Source organism: Trachymyrmex cornetzi, unplaced genomic scaffold (genome assembly GCF_001594075.2).
Source record: "Trachymyrmex cornetzi isolate Tcor2-1 unplaced genomic scaffold, Tcor1.1 scaffold4, whole genome shotgun sequence".
Lineage (NCBI taxonomy): Eukaryota > Metazoa > Arthropoda > Insecta > Hymenoptera > Formicidae > Trachymyrmex > Trachymyrmex cornetzi.
This window is the reverse complement of record NW_017298743.1, coordinates 1,853,419-1,877,894: the sequence shown is the minus strand read 5'-3', so window position 1 is coordinate 1,877,894 and position 24,476 is coordinate 1,853,419. Positions and strand designations below refer to the sequence as shown.

Sequence of the window (24,476 nt, the reverse complement as noted above, 5' to 3'; positions counted from 1 at the left end):
TTATTTCCTACTGTAATTAAGATTCGTCTTTCAAATTTACTTATTTTTCTATTCTGGATGCGAGATGTGTTGACATGAGCGTAATATGCACAAAATACGTGTCTATCGGACATTGAACAAGCATATTCTTCGTGATATGAAACGTAATATAATATATTTTTAATACTGGTATTAATAGAATGCCTCTTGAGAAAACGAACTAATTAGAGTTTTAATAAACTGTTTAACTATACTGTAACTGATGTTATTTCATCAATTATTGATGCAATATCATCAGTTATTGATAGAACTAATCAGTTTATTGGAACGCTAATCAGTTCTTTTGAACAAGAGATTACATTAATAAAATAATAGAATATTATTATATAAAAATATATATATATATATATAATATAATATTAATATTCATAAAATAATAGATAATAATAGAATATTCTTATGTCTAATTTCTAATTCAACGATGAATATATTATCCAGAGAGACGGTAGAAAAGCGTACTGACGGGTTACTGTCTCTCGAAGTTGCAGAATATATTTCATTGTACGTCTGTCGCCTGGGAAAATGCGCTTTTATCTATAAGACATTCATTAGCATTGCAAGTTACAACTGCCATCTGTTTTTAATGATTGATTGTGCCTGGCTTTACTGTCGGGCCAAGGCGCCGCGCCGCGTCGGAGTTTATCACTGAAATCCTACATAATCCGATATTGCTGAAACTTGTGCAAGTTTTGCATTTATTTAATCTTGTATGACTTCTCAGATATTTCCGTTGCTCACTGTTACAAAATAACTCAATACATCTTGTTAACAGTGTTCGTTAGTACTTTGCAGACACGTCTAAATGTAAAATTATCGTAAATATTATAATGGTACATATTTAATATTGTTATATATATTTAGGAAATTTATATAAAGATGTGATATGCAAATAATGCAGAAAATTATGTCAACTCCAAATTATGTCCAATCCGTCAGTTAAATTCTGAACGTAGGTAATTTTTTAAAAATTATTATGAGATAAAACATAATTTGAACATTAGCACTATATTATATATAAATTAAAAGAATTGTTTTATTATGAGATAAATGAAGAAATAGATTTTTGCTATATATTATATTATAACTTCAGATTTATTTTGTTATTCTAAAACAGATATATCAGTTCTATTATCCTATGCATCGCATGACATTGTACATTTCATGACTGCATGCGATCAGAATGCCTTTTCAGCTAGTAGCATGTTGTTTCGTTAATAATGTAATATCAGAGATGTTTCCGTTTCCTGATCAACGGGCATTCATCTGCGTAGAGGAAAGTAAATGTGTGATCTGTGTAATGTAGTAAACAAAGCGACATAAATTACTGTCACTAAAGCTTCTCGGATTACAATACTTTATTATTCGAGCTTTAAATTGAATATATCATTTCAGCTGCAATATATACACCTCTTTCATCATTAACTAAAAAGTAAAATTCCAAAATAACAAACTTCACGACAATTTCAAGCTGATACATAATAAACTTTGACAATCAAAGTGCATATTTTAAATGATAAAAAAGTAAATATAGTTACGGTAAAGACTTGTACATAGTGCGATTTATGCCCTTTAAATCTTTTAGAGTGAAAATCGAGCTAGTTTTTGAAAAAAAGTAGCAAATTTTTATTCTTTTGGAATGAGATTGTTTTCAAGGAACAAAATTTCACTTTACAAGAGGGAGCGTAATTTCATTTTTTTTTTAGTAAATCTCACTTCAAACGAGTAACATCTCATTCCAAAAGAATTCTTTTCCTGGGTGAAAATATTTTCAATCTTTTTTAAAGTCTGACCCAATTTTCAGTCTTTTGGAGATTTCACTCTAAAAGATTTACAGAATAAGTTTCGAGACAAAAATCGTATAAAATAAAGCACTTAGAAAAACATTTTAAATATTTTTAAAATTAAAAATATGATCTTTTACAGAGAGAGTTAAATACATTGTTCTACTCTTATTTTTAATTTTTGCCTTGTCGCTGAATATATTCCCCTAACTGTTTTCTCAATTGGTTAGTCACAGTAATTTGAATTTCTAGAATATTGTCGAATACTTAAAAAATGTCGCAATCTTATATTCTCCATTACACCTCCTGATTATTTCTCGTTTTCGAAATTGCAGCTGAAAGATCAATAATTCGATATTGCAGAACTGTAAACCATTATAATGGCTGACCGATTACTGCAGAAGATGTTTACAAAAGAGAAATAGCAATGGCAATGCAAAGATCGAAAACAAGAATGGAACGGTATATTGATTGTAAAGAATCTCATTTTAAATAAAAAATGTTTAAAATATTTTTGAAGTGTTTTTTTATTTTTTATATAATTTTTTTTCAAAACTTATGGATCGTACTGTGTAAATTAGAAGTTTGATTTCTTTTGCATTAATTGAGAAATATTAACAGTAACTATTTACTTGATGGTTTATATAGTTTAGAAAGTTATTAATATTATATTTTCAGAAAGTTATTAATGAATAAATAATTCAAGTATACGCGAAGCGTAATTAGTATTATTTCCAAGAGAATTTATTTCTCACAAATAGCATCTTTGAAATTCAATGCAAAGATGTTTTATTATTCGCAACTTGGTTGCATTAGCATCTTGTCAAGGGGATAAGTGCAGTTATTAAATTAGCAAAAGAGGCAGCGAGCGACATTCAGCAAATATAGTCGTAAATCTCTATCGTCGAGAGAAAAAACATTATCTTGAAATATATTATCTCCAGCCGCTACCATTTTTCATATTTTACTGTCACGCAGGTGTTTTCTCTAAAGAGTTAAAACAGGCAACGACGAGATACTCTAAAGAGAATTTCACGCTTCTTTGATTCTTCTTGAAACTTTTCTCTTCGTCTTTTTCCTGTTAACGTCCTGTCTAAAATCTCGCATTTATACAGTTTGTTTTATGTGACACGTATTATACTAATAAAGATATATTTTTTGTAATATATATGAGATGTGCACTCACTTTTCTGGAGAAAAAACAGGAATTTCAAAAATTTCATATAATTGCGCCGACGTATTAATTGCTTTTCCCTTAGTTTTGTCACTTTTGTGTGATATTTTATTTTCGGATTAGTTCATTAATATTATATAACAATTTTAATATTATAATACGATAATTTTTAATGTCACGGAGATTGAAATATTTGCATATTTAACAAATTAAATAATTTTTCAATGTTTAGAGATAAAATTACTCAGACTATTAATTCGCAAAATCCATTTTTAATTACAAAGATAAGAAATTAGAACATTTAAAACAGATTTCATAAATAATAAACTTATTCTGTGTGTGTGTGTTGCGCTCTGATTGTGAACATTTCATTTATGTTGAAGAAGAAGCGAAATTACAAAGAGGAACCCACACACACACACACACACACACACACACGCGCGCGCGCGCGCGCGCGCGCACGCGCACACACACACACACACACACACTAAAGCATTGTTTTATATAACAAATAAGAACTATTCCACTTTATTATTAATAAATGTATTAATATACTTATTATTAATAAAATAGTTTAACAGTTAACTTTTGCTCTACGAGAACTTTGCTATTATTATAAATTCTCCAAGAGAGAGAGAGAATCGATCACTTCATCAGTGTATTTAATGCTGTACGGTATTTCATGGTACTGCGATCGAAGCGCATTTAGTACGCGGCCAATGACAGATGCACAATTGGATTTCGAGGAACGTTTGGAGGTGTACCATTGTTCTCTCAGTATATAACCATTGCCAACACATGCGGTAAGGTTTCAGCGTTGTGCAATGTAATGGTACTGATCTCTCGAATGGAACTCAAATGTCACGGCCAGGTATAATAGATCCATGCCAAAATCGAAGATGATATATGAGCAATGAGAGATAGATAGATAGATAGATAGATAGATAGAGAGAGAGAGAGAGAGAAAGAGAGAGGGAGGGAGGGAGAGAGAGATGGATATCCTAAAAAAATTTAATGTTAATTCCTTAAGTAAATTTCGAAATTCTTCGTAAAGTTTAAGAAATTATACGATATTTAAAATTTAACTATAGAACTAAATGAAGTAATAACAATTAAATAAAAATCGGAATATTAAAATTTATTGTAAAGATTTTAAATTTCAACTTTATTTGAAAGATTTTATTGAAATTATAAATTTGAAGAGAGAGAGAGAGAGAGAGAGAGAGAGAGAGAGAGAGAGAGAGAGAGAGAGAGAGAGAGAGTTTTTAGTTTTATTGAGCACAATTGTAATCTTTATTTCTCATTTTGTGAGTTTATAAAGTCTGAAAAATTATAAAGAAGTCATATATTTCGAAGCCTGCAATAAATAATAAAACCTTTAATATAATGATATAAAAGTATGAAAGCAATATTAATAGGATTGTGATGCGAAAGAAAGTATGCTCCAATTTATCGTCATACAAATTTCGCTAGGTTTGACGTAACTGAATAATGTGATAAACATCGAAATGATATTTGATTCTATGCTGATAGAAGAATGTACTCGATTTGAATATCTCGTATAATCCGGTATACTTAATCGAGTAGTCTCGATCTAGCACAGACGATGTTTTATATGAATCGATGAATATAATCCGATCAAATAAAACGCATATTACGCCCTATTAGTGGGTCAATTGTGATATTATGTATATGCAATTGTTCCGATTTTTACGGAATGATGAAATACTCTATTAGAGTTTCAATTACAAAAGATATCGGCATTAAGTTAAAATTATGTATACATTACATACTGTACAATATATACGAAATTATATTTCCAATACAAGAAGGAGAAAGAAATTAAAATTGCTTTCAACTCTGTATATCAGTAGATATGAATGTTTTTTTAATTTACGATTTTTTGAAGTCTAATTTTATAAAACCGAGTGAGTCTGTGTTTAAAACCAATTTTATGGTAAAAAAAATAGTATTTAATAATCGTGAAACAGTAACGTTTTATCTTTGTATACTGCGAATACAGATTGAAATATTTATAAATGTACAAATATGCAAAATATAAATATACTATATACTGTACTCTCTAACTATAATTTTAATTCGTGGAAAATGCCATTTTTTCAATTTTGACGGAAAATAATATTTCTATTTCTTAATCTAGAGAGATTATTTTTACAATTTTAAATAAAAATATTCACATGTGTGTATTTAGAACGAGTCGGCAAAGTTGATTTTTTTAATCAAACGTTAAGATAGGAATTTTATGCTTTTCCACATTGTTATGTTTTCCACGTCAAACTTTACGTTTTTCCACGTATATGCGATTTTATTTACGTAGCGAGGATGGTAAAATTTCATGGTGAATAAAAAGTCATGATTCTGGGTCGAAGATAAATTTAAAAATCGTATAAAGGCATATATTATTTTTTGCATACGGCATATAATCTTCATGCACTTGTAACAACAGAAACTAACTATGTAAAAGAAATAGGTTGAGCACGTTTCTCTATTATGAAATTACACTTCTGTCTGACCACACGTTTGTTCTATCACTCACTTGCTGGATGATCGATGAAAAATCGTGCTCTGAATGAATGACGAATGTTCGCTTTTCCGAGGCGCGCGCATATTTGCTTTTTCTCTCGCGAGTTTCCCTTCAAAGAGGAATGAGCTCGGCCGGATGGAAAAAAAAATAGAATACTCATATCGCTCAGAGGAAAGAACGATCGTCCAGAACTTCATTAAACTAGTGCCTCGATGTGTACAGAGTAGTTGTAGTCACGCAAAAATAAGCGCGATATGATCAGTTGAGCGGCGGAAACGATAATTAATTCGTATTTCTCATGTCATGTGTAAATTCGAGAAACCTTTAATTAATTTTGTCGTAGATACATAAAGTAATAATATTATAACAAATAATTGTTTATACACATCTACGCATAAACGCTTTTAACTTTTGAACCTACCTGAAACTCAGCAATAAATCATATTACGAAGTTCACGCAATAAATATCTATTAATTTATAGTTTGAAATTTGTGAAATCACATTATGAAATTGTTTTTCCGGAATCTGAAGTAAAATTTTAGTTAAATTTTAGAAATATTTCATTTTAAAGAATTAAATTTTTATTTAATAAGTAATTAGGTTAATAAGTATTTAATCAAGGATTAAAAAATGTGTTGCATGTGATACGATTTTGAAACACTATAGTTATCGCAGTGAATGCTAACCACGATCACATAAATGCGTCACGCAAAATACATCATGATACAAAGAAATGAAGATAGAGAAACAAAAATTTTACGTGAACGTAGATTAGGGTTTAATTTAACATATCGTTATCATTGTTAAGAGTTACAGACTAGGGGTCTTAAAGGTCTTAATAAGAAGGGAATAAAAAATGTTTGTCTATTAAAAGCAGAAAGTAATTCGATTAATTGTAAAAAATGTTTAAATCACTTAGTCATCTCGCTATTACTTTGCTAATACTAAAAGACGATCTGGCTAAATAATCGCTTTCAAGCTTCCGCAAGTGTAATTACCTGACACTTAAGTCGTCTGTCTTATGGTGGCAGCATAGTTTACTGAGCGAGACTTAGGAACTTGTTCACGCTTTCTCGATAATTCAAGCTTACTGTCGAACGAAACTTTCTGCGGACCTACTAAGCATCTGAACATCGGCACAAACATATATCACAGCATCTAGAATTTCCAGCGCGCAGCCTCCAGTTACTACCTTCCATAAAGTATACACGGAAATTACACGGAATTTATAAGCGAATTATGTTTTCCTTCGATTGAACTTTAATTGTTTATTAGCTGAAAGACAGTAAGGGAGTTATCAATTTTGTTAAAGAAATAATTAAGTTGTAGAAAGGCAGTAATCGAAATGAAATTTAAAACTGGGTTCGGAATTTCTCTTAGATCGTACGTGATCCTGAACATAGCTATATCTCAACATCTTCTAAGGCTTTACCAAAGAAAGTCGGGAACTAGGGTGCGCTATATTCTTCCTTTTACACTATACATAATGTAACATGCTTTTCTAATGATACTTGAGAGAGATCGTCAACATTAAATTAAAACACTTTGAAACACTAACGAAAGTTACTTAAATTTGACTATTAAAAATTTATTAGACACAACTTTGAGACTTTTTTATTTTCGAAAATTATTTAAAAATACTTTTATTAATTAATATTTAATCTACAAAGAGCTTGATAAATATGCCATAGCGCTATAGTTTAAATGCTTGAAAACTTGAATTTGAAATATTGTCTTTTGATATCTAAACATTAAATAAATCTATTTAATATATTTTAATATACTTTATATAATATATGAATCTATTTAATAAATATATTTAATAAATATATTAAAATTTTAGATTTAGAATTCTTGATTTTATTTATTTAGAAATAGCATACAACAGTAATTAAATTTTCATTCATTGCAAGAAATCATTAGCTATTAATTAAAACATTAAACAGAGAAAATTGTTGAATACAGCTTGTGGTATTTGATAACCTAATTTACAAGATCTGAAGGTATGTATCTACCATTTGCGATTACTATTTAGCGGTTGCGCAATTCTCTGTTGAACACGGCCGATGCTACGCCAAGGTAAATGAGTGAAATATATGTACGTTATGAAACACTTTCTCTGAACAATATATAAAGATCATTTCTTTAAACAATATTTCAAAACTTAAACCAAACATTAGTAATTGAAAAAATTTCTAATATATTATTTACACGAATATGTTTGCTGAAAAACAAAGTGTAGAGAAAAGGGAAGTACTCTTTCAAAATATTTACTGTGCAGTAGAGAATTTCTCCCGTTTGTCCGTTTTTTGAAACTTGCAGAAATATCAAACAATGTCTATCATAGAAAAATATTAAAATTTATTCTACATATTGTCAATGTACAATGTAAATATATACGTTTTATTTTTGTGATAAGAGAATTTTTCTGAATTCTAGGCACCCCAAAAATGATACTGATGAAATGATTTGCAGCGATGACCTTTTAATCATCTTGAACATTTTAGTTCAGTCGATTTGTTAATGAGGACATAGCAGGGTGCGTAATGAAATTGTTAACTCGCTTCTTGTTTACGTCGCTGTCGGTTTCAATTGTCATTGTGTGTTTTCGTCGAATACAACATATCGATGTAAAACGACGTGTGTTGGGCGAAACATGAACGTCGATCAGCCTCATGGCAAATCATCCGTGTATCGTTGTACACGTGAGCTGGATGCATGAATGAACTATATACATTCGCGCAGCCCTTAAATTATTTTAGCGTTACTGCTACTAGGTATTATCCGCGCGCTTGTTAGTGTCACGCGTATGCACCCAACTCTGAATTTCACGAGAAATATCACCTGGCTAGTTCTCTAGGTAAGTTTCGTTAATTAAGGATTCCAGTTCTTATTACATTAAGCTTGTCACCCGATCTGAAAAGTCATGGAACTGGCTGAAACGCGAGGCATTTTTATTTAAAAACGAGCTTAATTACATAGGTTTTTTATGAAGTTCTTGATATTTGTACACTATTCCTATTTCAATTTTATATATTCTTTCAAGTTTAACTTTTAAGAAATATTAAATGTAGTAATGTTAAATGTAGTAATGTTGGATCGATAATATACAAAATTTATTTATTGATTTTTGCTACTTACTTTTTCTTGCTACTTGATTTTTTTTGTTATTACGCTATCCTTATTCTTTATCCTGATTATTATTATAAGACGGAATCCAGTGTCTCGGTATCCAATTTTTAATCATTTATTAAAAATATTTGTAATATTTTTCTTTCCGAGAGATAACGTTATTACTACAATTAATCAATAAATTCGCTGTTAATACATAAAATATACAATACCATTCCAGGTAGCGAATTATTTGGAGAGTAGAAACAGTGACATCGCGGAAATGGCGTAATTGTTATTGTCTCATATTACGTAATTTTCTAACTATTCGAAAAGCAAGAACTTATTAAAATTGATAAGTCAGAATAAGATATATAAATATCATACACGTTCTTTGGTTTTATGTAAATATCATATACGCCCTTTTGTTTCTTGTACTTTTATAAGGCACTATCGGTTTTACATTTTTAAAACAGAATACATAGAGGAAAGTTGCCGATACTGACATAGGTCTCCTAAAGTGACACCCCCTTATTTCTCAGAAACTATTGCATTTTATTAATACTAATAAAATCATGATCTGTTTAGCTAATTAAAGAAGTACAAACTCATAATTCATATATTTGTGGCTTATTTCTATACCAAATCAGCTAAAAACCAATTCTATGAATCCGAGAAGAAAATTCTTACGGTGTTCTTTTGCAAATTACGTAATTAAAATAATAGTGACTGTATTATTGATAATATTATGTCATTTTAAATGTTTATAATTTCATAAATTAATTTTCTTTACAGAATAGGATATATCTTTATTTATAGAATAGGAATGTTGATATTATTGCCTACTATGTCAGTTTTGGAGCCCATTTTGTCAGACGCTCATTTTTGCATAACTTACGAAAAACTTAATTATTGCAAAATTGCAAACATTATACTATCTGATGAAAGACACTTTTTACTTTGTATTTATGTTTTTGAAGTTGTATTTTTACCTTTTGTTTAAGAAATATTGTCTAAAAACAAAGTGGTATGTCGGATTCGGTGACCTTCCTCTATGTTATTTACAATATTCTAAATTTTAACTTTTTCTTGCGTACATTTTCAATACTATAATAGTATTACTATGCTGAGACTAATCCTATGAAATTATAGTTTATGCTTTTGTAAAAACTTTCTCGATGTTCTGACTTTATGAATATGCTTCTGTTAACATTATAACAATAGCTGCTACCTCGCATTCAAGACTAACGAGTGGCTTTAATAAATCTCGTAAGGGATTTTAATTTTAAAGTTTGTAACTTCTCTTTCTCTCTCTTCTCTCTCATCATTCTGTTATACAGCAATGGGAAAGCTATACTTTTTAATCTAACGAAGCTGATGCATGTAGAGACAATACCGAATAATAAAATAACGTTACAGTGAAGATACATTGAAAGATTTACAGGATTCTTTGATTATTTCAAAATTATCAATTTTTTCCCAATGGAAATTTAATTCCTTATTTTTTAACAATCTGCTAATTTTTCTCATTAACAATATGACAATTTCAAATGATAATTTCATTAAAATAAAATTGATTAATTTAATTCTTGAAAAACGTTTTTATAAAACATTAACATATCAATGTTTTCATTAAAGGGACAAATAAAAAAAGAACCAAATAATTTTATAGGAATATTTAACCTATACATATTATAGAAAGAAATTATTTAAGACATTAAGTAAATCTCTTATTTCTAAATTTTTTTTTGCAATTTCTAATAATGTGTAGAGATTCAATAAATACGAGCACGAGTCTGAAACACGGAAAATAAATTCTAACTAATTTGTGGAATCGCGTGAAGTGTAATTTGCTAAAGAATCCGTTAAATTACCATGAACAAGGCTGTAAAGGTATATGTTTCTAATGATTAATTAGTTCGTCTTGAACGCGAATGCCTCCCATGCGAAACTGTATGAGAAATGGATGCTGAATGAGTAGGTAGGGTCGTACACGGCGCAGATCGTGTCAACAGTCTTTATGACCTTTTTCTTCCAGGTCAATTTAATTAAGTTACTATTATATATTTGCAAAATTATTTCGCTAAGTATTATGAACATACAATTTTCTTTATTACGGTTTTTTTAGAACACTCATAAAATGTACTCTACAAACTTTTACGTAAAATGTATTTTAACGTTCTGATTTCTGTAATTAATGTAGTAGTTTGATATGAGATTACTTTTGTATCATAAATGAGAATGAAATACTAATGGTGGAACTTGATTTCATTCAGCTTTTATCATTTAGAGTTTGCAACAATTAGCGAGACTGTTTCATTAGTCCTAATGATTTTACCGCGAAACTTTTATCATACATTAAATTTATATACGCACTTTCATTCACTTTTATTATACACTATACACTCGTACATCCACTAATTAAAATGAAGTTTATCTAATTCTGTTATGCATCCCTTTTAATTTCAAATGTATGAAGAAATTTTTTGCTAAATGTGCGCTTACGTTTTCCTGAAATGTCGTCGAGACAGAATGCCACTTTTCTTGATCTTCAATCACTGGTACAATGAAATTGAAAAGTCAGGTGAACAATGAATGTCGCGTTTTTCCACGATTCCTTCGCAACGAGAACTCGCCCGATATTCACGCTACGAGAGGCGGCATGCTACTGGTCAAATCATCCCCCTTTCGCCTGCGAGGCACCCTCGTTATTAGATCGACGGTAGCGCAGCCATGTGGAGGGTTGAATCACTATTATAATCGCTCTAGTTGGCACATATATTCGGACTTGCCGATTTGGAAATATAGCTTAAAATCGCTTTGAAATCGCAGCAATTTATTTCTATTCTTCATTGCCTATTTGACTCTAAGCATCAATGAACAAAAGTGCAGCCATCCTGACTTGAGAACTTTTGCATTTTTGCATTTTTGCAATTTCAATAATATATTGGAAATATTACAATTACACACCATTTCTTAATATTAATTTCTCTTTAAATTTCTTTCTTTAATTTTTTTGTTACTCTTAAGATTATCTTTAAACATTTTCTGCTTTGTGTATTTTGTAAAAAACTTGTTACTTTTAAATAATAAACTCGTAATATCTTTTTAAAATTAAATTATATAGAGAAAAGTCCCCTATTATGAGATAGGCACCTAATATGAGATAGCGGCGTTTCTGCTAACCTAATAGATGCTATCTATTGATTCCACCATGAATTTATTGCTGTTGGATTGAAAACGATTTAGTAGAAAATTCATTATTAGATCATGCCTGTAGTCATTGTAAAAAAAGATTTTAGAATTTGGATGTCTTCAAGTTTCATTGAGATGAGCCTTTAAACCTTGTTTATTATGTAATAAAAAAATATTTGGTAATAAATTCTTCATGTAATGATAGAGTAAGGTCGTACTAATAAAAAAATACGGGATATGTTGAATTACTTAATTACAGAAGTTAGATTTGATGATCGTAAAATCGTAAGGTATGGAAATCGTAATATGGGTGTAACATGAGATATTTCTAATATGAAACTTAAAGACATCCAAATTCTAAAATCTTTTTTTACAATGACTACAGGCATGATCTAATAACCCATGCTCCCATATCATAGTGAAAATCGTTGCTAAAGTATAAATATTATTATACAATAATAAAAAGAACAACCGGAATGAACGTCGAGTGCCTATTTCTGCGATGCTTGATTTCAATTATCTGACGACTTCTGGGTATAATGTATCGCATACTCATTTTTCGCGCACCCTGGCTGTGTTTGTTTGTATTTAAGAAATATATATTAAATAAAGTATTTAGTTACAATACTAATATACTTTGCGTTTTAATATCGATTTCTCGGAACATCTTATATTAGGGGCACAATTTTTTTACTTTGCGATTTGCTCACTTTTTACATTTTTTTAATTAAAAAAAAAATGGAATTTAAATTAAATTTTATATAACATTATCTTAAAGCTTATTAAATTCCCTTCAAAATGACCTATTATTTTTGTAAATTCTGCCCATAAACTTCTAGCATTTACCCAAAATAAACTCAGTATTTCATAATAGGAGCCTTTCTTCTAAATATTAAAAAAATTTTTTTAATGCTAAATATGCATATTGACCGATACTTATTTTGAAAGATTAGCGGATGTACTAAATGGTTAAATCAATATGAAAAAGTAAACTGTGCCGCTAAGCACTACGACTTCGTGACCAGAATATACTCATTACAGTTAAAAAGTGCTATGAAAAATACATTAATACAATTTTTATAATTAGAATAATTTATATATTTGTATATTTACTTCTTCATTTAAACATATACACCAATTTTCTTTTACTGAATATTAATTATTTCCTTATAATCGTTAATTAATCAAGCACAAAAAACTTAAAAAAATGTAACGTTCGATTTCAAGTAGAATCAAAAATTGCAAACCTGTATTTGTGAAATAAGGAGGGATAATATATAAAATAATATACCAATTTTTCTGATAAAGAAAGTCTAGAATTTTTGTCCAGAGAAAAATATAGAATAATTCTCTAGTATATCGATTTATCTAGAAAAAAAAAATTTTTTTTCAACGTATATCAGTTTGTATTTATTTTTACCGTATAGATCTTTATATCCGCACTATTTCGGCACCATTAAGTCGTTTGCTAATATCGCACTTTTTTTGATAAATACATAGTCCTCCGATTTTACAAAATATATTGAAAATCGTTTGTTAAAACTCGTTCGTTGAGAAAGGTCAAGGAGACCTTTTTTTGGAACAATATGTGGAGGCGTTGATAATTTTTATTCGTGCCCAATCGATGCGAAGTGTAATTACATCACTAATTTGTGTCGCATTGCAAATTCCTATTTTACAGAGTTGATCGTATTGCGATATATTGGACATCGCTAACTAAAAAAAACTTTAGTGATAACGCAAGACACAATAACATGGAGCAAGAAATAATATTGCGTAGTAATCGATCGCTCCGCATGTTTGCTGAGTAATTGCGTATGTCATTCCCAAGGTTTATCTGATCTTTAATGAAACTCATCGTTTGAGGAATGTTTAATGAGTTATGGTACATGTTATTAAACGTTATAAAAGATCTTGTGCAATAGACAAAGGAAATTTAACTATCTAATTATCTAAGAATGGATGTCTTAGAATAACATTTTAAATAATGCCGGATAGTTAAATGAAAGCTGTTATTTATGGAAAGACTCTGACGTATGAAAGCAACATGACTCTTTTGAAGTGATTTAAACGCGTTATTTCAGCGAGTAAACTTACGGAAAGTAATATATATGCGCTGATACATATACCTAGTGCAATTTTTTACTATGCATCTGGTCTCATGAATCTATCTAAAGTTTTAAAAATGGAGGCGCTACCTATAATAAAAAGATAGGTACATCAACCTTGCAATTCTCTGATGGATAAACTACGTGCAAGTTTTATGCGCAGATGTGTATACAACAAAACGTAAAGCAGAAATTAGTTCCAATATGCGAGAATAATAGTAAACAGTTTTTGTTACACTCTTATTTTATTATCAGTGAAAATGAAATAGGGAATGTTGAAACACGAATCTTGTTTGAGAAAATAAATTAAGCAAATAATTTTAATTAATCTTGAAAGCTCATCATTAGAGGTTTAAGGGGTCTTGAAATAATAAGCGCGTGGATAATTTTCGAGAATATGTTGTAATTTCCTACATTGCGTGCCTCCGGATACGCTAAAATTAATTTATCTCGAGTTTACCTTTACATCGAGTTTATCTTTACTTTAGATTAGATCAAGATTATAGTTTAGTCTTATTTATCTTGATTTCTAATATCATTTAGATCTTATCTTTTCAATTCACATATAATTCATGATCCAGTTATATAAATAGTTGTATATTTAGTTTTATATTATTAATAGTTATATATATTCTTAATTTGTGGAAAGAACTAACGTTTTCAAAGTTAGGCAGGAAATCGAATTTAAAATTAATTTATCTTCTAAACAAATATTATTACTTTTTATATTTTTTAAAAATTCATTGAAAAATATTTTCATTTCAATTATACGAAAATAATCAAGAATCTTTTATTACCAAATTCGAAATTTAACTGTTTTTAATAGTTTAAAGCTGGACAAATATTAATATTTTCACAACCAATAAAAAATAAAGGTCCATAACGATTGAAAGTTAAACTTTGAACTTGTATATAATTCCATATATACATGCTCAAACATCGAATTTCATCCGTTATAGACCATTATTTTTTATTGGTTGTGTTTTCACATGTATGGTGTCCAAGATTTTTATTCTTTTTCGTCTTTTTACGTTAGGCCTCTGGCCTGTGTACCTCTTTCATATGCGTGTGGTGTGCACGCTGATTATTCAATTGCCACAAAAGCATATGGGACATATAGTTTTAATGCCAGTTCTGAACGACGGATTTTTCGAGAGGTGTTTCTGTGGGCAAGGATACTCTCGGAAAATATAGCCAGCCTTTTCCGAGAGGAGACACGAGCGTAAATATTTTGGTTCCTATCCGGGATCGAATCCGAGATCTCTGGCATGATAGATCAGTGCGCTGTCTGTCATGCCACGCTCGTGCTCTCAAGATTTTTATTATTTATCAATACTTTTAACATTCTTGAAGGATAATTATAAAGAAATCCAAATATACGAAATCAACTAACGATACAATTTATTCATTATACACTTAATTTATTATATGGATTGTAATCTTTGTATAGATTATTATTTACTTCATCCATTTATATAAGTGTATTAGTCAATTGAAATTGTGGTACACATTTGATTTTATCAGTAATGAATCTATTTGGTTTTGTTATTGCGATTCTCAAGTTAATGGATATGCTAGAACATTACTGCGTAATTTCAGTATATGATATTAGAACGACGCGCAAGATCATCTCCACTCGAAATTACTTTAGACCAACTTCTTAACGTTGAATTAGTTCATCGTAAAACTAATTTTCTAAATAAACAGCAGTAAAATACCTACCAGAACAAATCTATCTATTTAAAATGTTCAAATGTAATATTAAAAAATTAATGATAAAGTTACGCAATTCTGAAATTAAATTGTATCAGAAAGAATAAAGAATCTGCACTGATATTTTGTAGTTGTGATAAATAGTTATATAATACAATATTTTGCTTATGTTTGTAAAGGTACATATATCATCGTAAAATATGCTTGTGAGCTTGTGTAAGTTCAATTCTTGCAGGCTCGCGTAGAGGATGATTTATAGTCGAAACATGTAGATATATAATAGCGGTAGTATTTGCGTTGCAAAAGCTGCTTTTATTAGATCAAAACATTTTTGTGAATTACGTAGATTATTCATTTAAAGAGTAGTTAATTTAATTATTACAAATATACGTCCAATATTTAATTCACATATTATTTATAAATTATTTAACTATTTACAATTACTAATGCACGCAATATTCGAGACTTTAAGATTCTTATCTTGTCTTGCCTTCAAATCAAGACGATGTCAAGATAATATTGATTTAATAAATTTCGATATAAGGCAATATTGCCTTTTTAAGATCAATATTCTCGGCTCAAGAATATCGAAAATATCAAATATCAAATGAATAAATATATTTTTAGAAAACAAATATACATAGGTACATTAAGCAAGACAATAAGTGTTTTAAGCTTTAAGCCGTAAGAAATTGACCAATTACAATCGAATGAGAGGAGAATAAGCGACTGTGATTCGTCCATTTTTTAAGGCTTAAAAATCTATTGTAGAGCTAACCCTATGTCTATGGGTTTATGCCCCCATTAGCGTTTCCCTCACTTTCTTCTGTTAGAGAAAGAACGGACACTCAGAGTCAATATTTTCAAGAATATCCAAATTGAGACGATATTTATTTTCGATCTCGATAATGAGATCGAGACGAGAATTAATTTTTCAATATTTTTGCGAGACAAGACAATATTTTAAAAAATATCGTCTTGTCTCATCTTAGTGCATTACACTATTCACAATTTATACATTACTTTTAAATTGTAACGGAGATAATTTTTTCGTCTCATACATACAGTTATTTTTTTTTCTAACTTATGCTTCCTTTACTTTGATAGTTTGATTCATGTTAATAAATTAAGAATTGTTTTAAATATTAAAAAAATATATAATCAATTTATTTATTCTCTTTATTATATTATACTTTATTACTTTTTATTAGATTATATTTTATTGCCGATATTTTATTGTAATATCCTACTCTGTCATATAAAACCAAAACTTGAGATTTTTTGTTATATTTCTAGAAATTAAAAATACAAAATAACAAAGAATGTAATATTTTAATTTTTAATTTTTTAATTTTCGTATTGAATTCAAATGTTTAAAGTGAAATATAAACGTTATCACTTGTAAAGATGATTCAGATTGTAAACTTAAATGTTTTTCTTTCTTTTCTTATATGGTAATCGCTGGTACGTGCAAAGGGGAACGTTTGCATGTATCTTTTGGATCTATACGACATTTCACGATTGCAAAGCCGAGTATGTAGATTCTTAGAATGGCATGAAAGAGCCTGCATATCTAAAGAATATTCTTGGAAAGGAAATTTTCAGAAAATTCAGATCAAGAAATTTTTTAAGTGAATATCTATTATAATTGCATTTTAATTTAAAAAATATTAGAACCATTAATAATGTTATACAAACCTTGATTTTACGGAGAGATCTTGTTTCTCACAAAAAAGATCGAAGATTTTAAACGTTTAAATCTAAAAAATAAGTTGCTGAGATGAAATTTTAATTGACGTAATATACATAATTATGTCATTGTCTAAGGTTCGTTACTAAATCTTAATTACATGCAGTTACGAAGGAATTAATGCTCGTGATTTGCAAGTCCACTTCGGTTCAGTTACGTCCGCCGGTAACTCATGATTTACAGTGTACCCTCTGTATGTACACAGAGCCAAGAGCTATTATCTAGTTCCGCAACGTCTCGAATTTCAGTAATGTTTATTACCGCTAATGTCAGTTGTTAAATGATCCAGACAGCCGCACACAAAGAGTAAATTACGTATCTCTGATTATACGTATGTACACATAGGATATTACAAAGAACTTCCTCCGTTGGTGTATTCGCGAGAAATTTGTTTAATTAAGCGACCATTGATATACAAAGATATCGCAATCCATTATTTAGTATTTATTATACATGCAAGCAAGTTTTCATAAATTTGCGATTCCTGTATTATGTCGTACTCTCTCTGAAAATGGCAGCTCGAAATAATTAATAAAAGATATTATTCACTGAGAAAAATGTCTGATTAAAAATGAACGAATCTATAAATTCTGATTATATTTTTCTGATTATATTCAGAATTTTCATCATCCCAATTAGAATTCTAATAAATTTAATTAGAAAATTTTCAAAAAAAGTCATTTATTGTTAATCAGAATTCCAAATTAATCCAACTAGACATTTTTCTTAATATTGTTATAATTAGTTTATTTTAACGTAAGCCTACGCGTGAGTGTTAATAAATATGACTGTTTTTCTTTTATTAGATATCGTAATAATTATTTGAGTCTAATTATTTCACAATAATTTAATATTCAATACTATAACTAAAAAATTAGTCACCATAATTTTAATAGCTTTCTCAACCACTGCTTATACCAAATACTATTAACTTCTGGCAATGATATATGGTCGTATTTATCTTCAATAGCATTTGCTGGGTTCGATTCCACCATGTCATACTAAAACAAGCAATGTTAGTAAAATATACATATAATAAATAATAAAATATACGTATAATGTAAATAACAAAACACATAATAAAGAACCGAATTATATATTTACTTACAGTTTTGTGTATTCGATTGTAGTCTTTGTTGTCGATTCGCGGTCCATTCCGACGATAAACCGGAATTTGTACGGTACCATGCAAAATTAATGTAAATATTCCAATTGTGCCATTATTCTGCTCTGGACCTATCTGAAAGGGCGCAAATATACACGATCAAATATGCATGTGCGGAGAGATAATTTCAATGAATCAATATGCGATAAATCAATTACGTTAAACATTTCAATAATTTATGTAATCGCTACCCGGTGAAACCGTGGTTCCGATATATCCTCTCTTATAAAAAAGAAATCTTTAGAAATTCATATTTTTTTACTTGTATGTAAATATTATGTATACATGCAAATTTATTCATACAGATATGTTTGTATGTGGTACGTAGATCTTTGAAACCCATGAGTTGTAATTTGAGATGTTTGATGGAAAAGGGAGTGAACCCTCTTACTTTATGTATCCAATTGAAGCACCCTTCCTGAATTTATATATTTACTATTACCATTAAATATACACGTTTTGAGAACGATACATTCTATCCGATATGATATTGAGTAGTAGATCTATAATTTTAATATAAAATGTTTCTATGGTAGAGACAGTATAAAGTTTTCTTGTAAAAATGAATGAGTTAAGTAAATATTATTTTATCAAAAGTAAAAATTAACTTAACTTTTTTATTAAAATCGTTTATCAAAAACAATTCAGAAAGAGTAGTTTTTTAAGAATTATGGAACGAAAATGACACAAATGACATTTGATCATGTTAAGAATATATTCCTTTTACTGATATTATTTGATTAGTCAATAATTTTTTGTCAAGTTGAAAAATAGCTTTTACTCTTTTCTAAGAAACTTAACTTTTTGAGTTGTGTCATTTTCGAAGTAAGGGAGTGATATAATAAATCAGTAACAGAATTTACTATAAGATATTTTCAGTCTTACTTCGTCAAGTATGTCCAAGGTCCACGTTCCTCGAGGATCTTCGCCCCACGTCGCGACGGACATGAATTTCCACTTCGTGAAACCAGCATCAGAATTATCCAACTTCCTTGGACTAAGAATCTGGGCTGAGGTCCCTAATAAATGAAGTACATGGTTTGCATAAGTAGAATTTGTGTATACATGAATGCACAAACACAATTTTAAGGATATCATGATAAATATCTACGATATTTTTGTTACGTAACAGGAAAGAAAGATCTCATCACGTTAAAATGAAAACGTCAAGTTAAATTTGGTTTACACGATGATTATTACTAGCACGCGAATACATTCTATTTAATTTAACATAATTAAATACGATCGATTCTGCAAAAAACACAGATATTAATACAGTTGCGTGTGAACAGTATTGATTTCTTTTTGTAGGTACGGTAAGCTTGCCATTTTGATTAATGTTACACACATGACCTAATTACAGACTTTTGTCTGTAATTAAAAAGAAACATCACCTTTTTTAAAAGTAAATTTTTACGATAATATGAATTATTTTACTTTACCGCTTAATAAATTTTAATTGCGAGCATCTGTTAATATAATTAATAAATAGTAAAGTACCGTTATGTGTTATTTTTACAATAAATAAAATATGAATATCATTAGCCAAAGTATTTTTAATCTCAATTTATTTACAAGAAATAGAAATAAGTTTAAAATAAAATTTTAAATTTCAATTTAATAATATCAGAAATAATAACAAAAAATATGAAATATATAAAAAATTATATTGTTTTATTCTAGATATTTTTTATAAAAGTAATAATAATCTAATAAAGAGAGAAAGAGAGAGATTGGGAGAGAGAAAGAGTATTCGATGTTTTTATGAAATGGTTTAATAAAAATTAAGTTTTTAATAATATACGTAAACAAAAAAACGTCCATTCAAAAGATTAGAATTTTTTCTCGAAATTGATCTAAAAAAGATACATATTAAAAGTTGTTTTCTATTAAAAGAAGACTCAAAACTTTCTTTTGCTGTATATTTATTATAAAATATGCAATATAATAATGGTTTGAAACAGATGTTCTCGCTGAAATTCTGTTAGTTAAATCGCGAATATAAAAGCAAAAAAAGAATAAATTCCCCAAAGTTGTTGCATTAGATATCTGGATGTTTCCATTTACTTCTTTCTTGTATTTCAATACATTTCGGATTTCTTTCAATATTCTGATGTGAGTGATGTCGTTTGTCGATAACAACGTCAATCGGAAAATACGTACGGAATTAAATAACGCGATGTATGTTGGCCGATGTGATGATTGCTATCTCTATTCGTTCGTGTCTGCGTTTGAAGCAACGTTCTATTTGATACAAAGGTATAGAGTTTCTTTCTGGCATTTATTATACATTTATAAGATTTATAGAGTAGAGTACATTACTAAACGTAGTATTTGACAATCATTATTGAACAAATAAATCCTATTTCTATTTAATTTTGTTCCTCTTCGAATAAACAGGCCGCATCGAAGTAGCATTAAATTGAATTTCCAGCATAAATTGAAGTAAGAACGTATTTATGCTGTTAACTGTATTTGCTATGCGACACAGAAACGTGACTTGCAATATTAATGGTAGTATTAATTCTGTTGGAATTATCCGTTAGAATCCGTTCGTTATTTGCCGTCTTTCCAAAGCTGTATTATATCAAATTATGCAATATTTTTGATCGATAAACTTAAAATTGCGTAATGTCTATTCATGTAAATTTAGAAAAATTCTTCCAAAAATTTATTTTAATAATAGGAAGTAGATTTTATTTTTAATGTTCTTTTTAAATTATATATTGATGTTTTAATCTTTTAATAATAAAATATTTTGGTAATCTTAAATATAATTTAAAATTTTATATAAATAAAAAGAAAAATTATTTTTAACATTAGATTAGAGAAAAGGAACAGATGAATATTTAATTCAATGATAAATACGAGTATATATTATGTATAAAAATACGTGTTAAGAAATCTCTCTCTTTCTCTCTCTCTCTTTCTTTCTCTCTATTTCTCAAAAGCTCATCTTTTATCTTCCCTTCGCGAAACTATTAAAATAACTTAATTTTTTATTTTGGATGTTATATAATTATATTGGTTAATATAATTTAGTTATATATTTAATATCTTAAGCATGTTATTTTTCTTTATGCTTTGTATTTCTTCCATTCGCATTTTTTAGTTATTTTTTTTCATAAACTCAAACGCAATCGTGAATAGAACTCGATAAATATGGTTTGCTATGCATATAGCAAAATACATTTGCATTTAGCTTCCGAGAATATTCTTGGAGATTTCATCTTCGATATAATTATAAAGGATTTTTCTTGCGTGATATTTTTAGGAATCTTTCAAATATTTTCTCTCTCAAATATTTTCTAGCTAAGAACGTAAAACAGTTCATTTCGCGACCATTCTCATGGTTATTCCCTCGTCTTTTTTTTCACTTTTATAAGTCGGATACAAATGAAAATTGACGTTTCCAGAGGTGCATTTGAAATAAAGCAGCCGAGTAAACTGACTCAAGAGACTTATGCGACCCGTTTGTTGCATAAAAGTTTTATTAAAAGTACTACTTACACTTTTATCTCTTTTTCTACAGTCCGAAGCTTAGAAACAGGAAAAAAATTCTATTTTTCGATCCCCTTGCGCACATACACAAACTTAATTTACTAACAATGACACGTAGAAAAGAGAAAATTTTGAAAAGAAATGATTGAAAAATCAAAAATCAAATCTACAATACCTGAAGGCGCAGTCAGGCGCATCTGCAGTGCCCCGCGACGAGAATACTTGAGATTTGCCTCGACTTCCACGTGCTCCAAAAATATTATTTCATTCCCTGATGTCCGACAAACGTTAGTGGTATCGAATTGCAGTTTCTTTAAACTTCTATATATCAGTCTGATATCGGCACTGCAACCATAAATATTACGTATTTTTGTGTATGAGCAATGAATTTGAAAACATGCGTTTTACGAAAACCGAAGCTATTGAATATTCTTGAAATATTGACAGATCGTACGAAGAACTTCTGGGCTTTGACGTACGATTGAAATTTGTAGAAGTTCTTTCATACAATTTCTATAAAAAAACGCAAAATATATATATATAATATATAACTATACTATATAATACAAATTATATATTAGTTTTACATGTAGTTACTTTATTAGTTACATAAAACTTTATAACTCTAATTATATAATATATAATATGATCATAAACCATTTTATCGGCATTTTTTTGAAACATAAATTCGAATACATCACATATGTAATTATAAGTAATTATAAGTGAATAATTTATAGGTAAGAATAATTATATGATAATACTGTAGAGCATCGCGCAAAAAGCCTGAATTAATGAAGCTGTTTTCGTGAGAATCTCGTCACTCACAATGGGATTATGAAAGTAATCGCAAAGCTTAGTGCAAAGTAGGTAACAACACGGACATGAAACAAGGTAAATCCTCAAAGTGTAGAGATACATGCATGTGTGTATTTGTATTAGAAGGACATCTTGTAACGAAATGAACATCCATTTTCGGTCACACGTACGAGAGATTACGACACTTTGAAATGATTATGTATATTTGTATATTTAGTTTTATCTAACGATAAGTACGAAAGGTTCTAATTATTTTCTGGTATGCTAAATAAAATATCCTATCAGAAAAGTATTTCGAAGAAAAGTCCTCCGTGATGCTGCATTTTCTTGCTTTTATCGCACTGTCGTAATGTAACGAATGAGGACTTTTTATGACCTTCTTCAAGTTAATGACGCGCTTCTTATCTTGCGCGCTTCTTCGAGCATCTGCAAATGCCTCTCCGAAAAAGGAGATTGCCATATTCGATTGATGCGACATTCGAGAATTATAAAATAGCACGAAAAGTCGTTATTCTTTTAGCATTTATGAATCACGTGAAATAAAATCTAACGTGATGTCTGTAACAGTAGTAAGTCTTAAGCTGTAAGAAATTAATCAATCACAGTCGAATGTAAAGAGAATAATTGACTACAATTGACTAATTTTTTATTACTTTGTTGTAAACATTGCATAACTTTTCAGCGTAACTATGTGACTAGACATTGTAAGAGTTTATAACCGAATTAATAACTCATCGTCAGTCCGCGAAATATTTTATTTAATAAATTAGAGAAATATAATCTTGCAATTGTGTAGTTCTGAATAACCGAAATAAAGTAAAAAACAATCTGTAAGATCGGGCGTTTTGCCAATTTAACCTTTGTCGTACTAATATGGGTAACTAGTGACCGAGCGATTCCTGTTCGTGCAAGTTTCTTTGAGTCTTTCAGTAATTATAAATTATACTACATATTATTTTATTTTCCAAAATAAAGAGTCAATATTTATTCTAGAAAGTTGAAAGTATGTTGGTGAATTTTTAGAGATTTTTTGAATTATTTTGTAGAGGTAAAAAAACGAAGAGATTCTAATGACCCTTGATAGTATGGATGAGGCACCAAATTGTACATAGTATGGTAAGGGTTAACAATTTAAATATAAATTAGACTAAATGCCGCGGGAGTATATTTGCTTCTGCTTAAGCACAAGATCGGAAGCATTTAATTAATTTTATTCGTAAGACCTACGCTGCCCGGTTAGTACGACGTTCGCAAACCATGCAATTAAGCCACCGCTCTGAATCCGCTAAACCAATTTACTCACATATACGAGTTATCTACTCTGCAAATAGTCTTCTCTGGTACCGTCGTCCAGTTGTAACTCGCCATTACCAGTGCGTACGCGTTCATGAGTCCGAAACCGAAGTGTGAGTTGAACCAAAATCCAGCAGCGTTTTTAAACCAGCCCGGATTTTCGCTGAAAAATTTTATTCAAATATTAAAGTTCCTATTCTGGGAAAGAAACTGCCGTGAGCATATGCAAAGTAGAAAAAACTGTTCTCTGACTTCTTTCTCTGATTTCCTTTTCTCTTATT

General features: G+C 29.2%; 2 protein-coding genes across 4 annotated transcripts in view; both read right to left on the bottom strand.

Annotated features, from left to right (window-relative positions):
- LOC108764197 (ankyrin repeat and death domain-containing protein 1A) overlaps window positions 1–11,293 on the bottom strand; it is a 28,666-nt gene extending 17,373 nt beyond the window's left edge. For all 3 annotated transcript variants that reach the window (XM_018512293.1, XM_018512292.1, XM_018512294.1), the window contains exon 1: window positions 11,157–11,293. The gene's annotated coding sequence lies outside the window, so the exon portion shown is untranslated. The remainder of the gene's footprint in view (window positions 1–11,156) is intronic.
- Window positions 11,294–18,295: 7,002 nt separating this feature from the next.
- LOC108764174 (neuroendocrine convertase 1) overlaps window positions 18,296–24,476 on the bottom strand; it is a 32,448-nt gene continuing 26,267 nt past the window's right edge. Inside the window, exons 11-15 of the mRNA XM_018512259.1 lie at window positions 24,206–24,358; window positions 22,259–22,428; window positions 19,468–19,601; window positions 18,526–18,657; window positions 18,296–18,418 (exon numbers count right to left, since the gene is read on the bottom strand). Coding sequence (XP_018367761.1) covers window positions 18,296–18,418; window positions 18,526–18,657; window positions 19,468–19,601; window positions 22,259–22,428; window positions 24,206–24,358 — 712 coding nt within the window. The remainder of the gene's footprint in view (window positions 18,419–18,525; window positions 18,658–19,467; window positions 19,602–22,258; window positions 22,429–24,205; window positions 24,359–24,476) is intronic.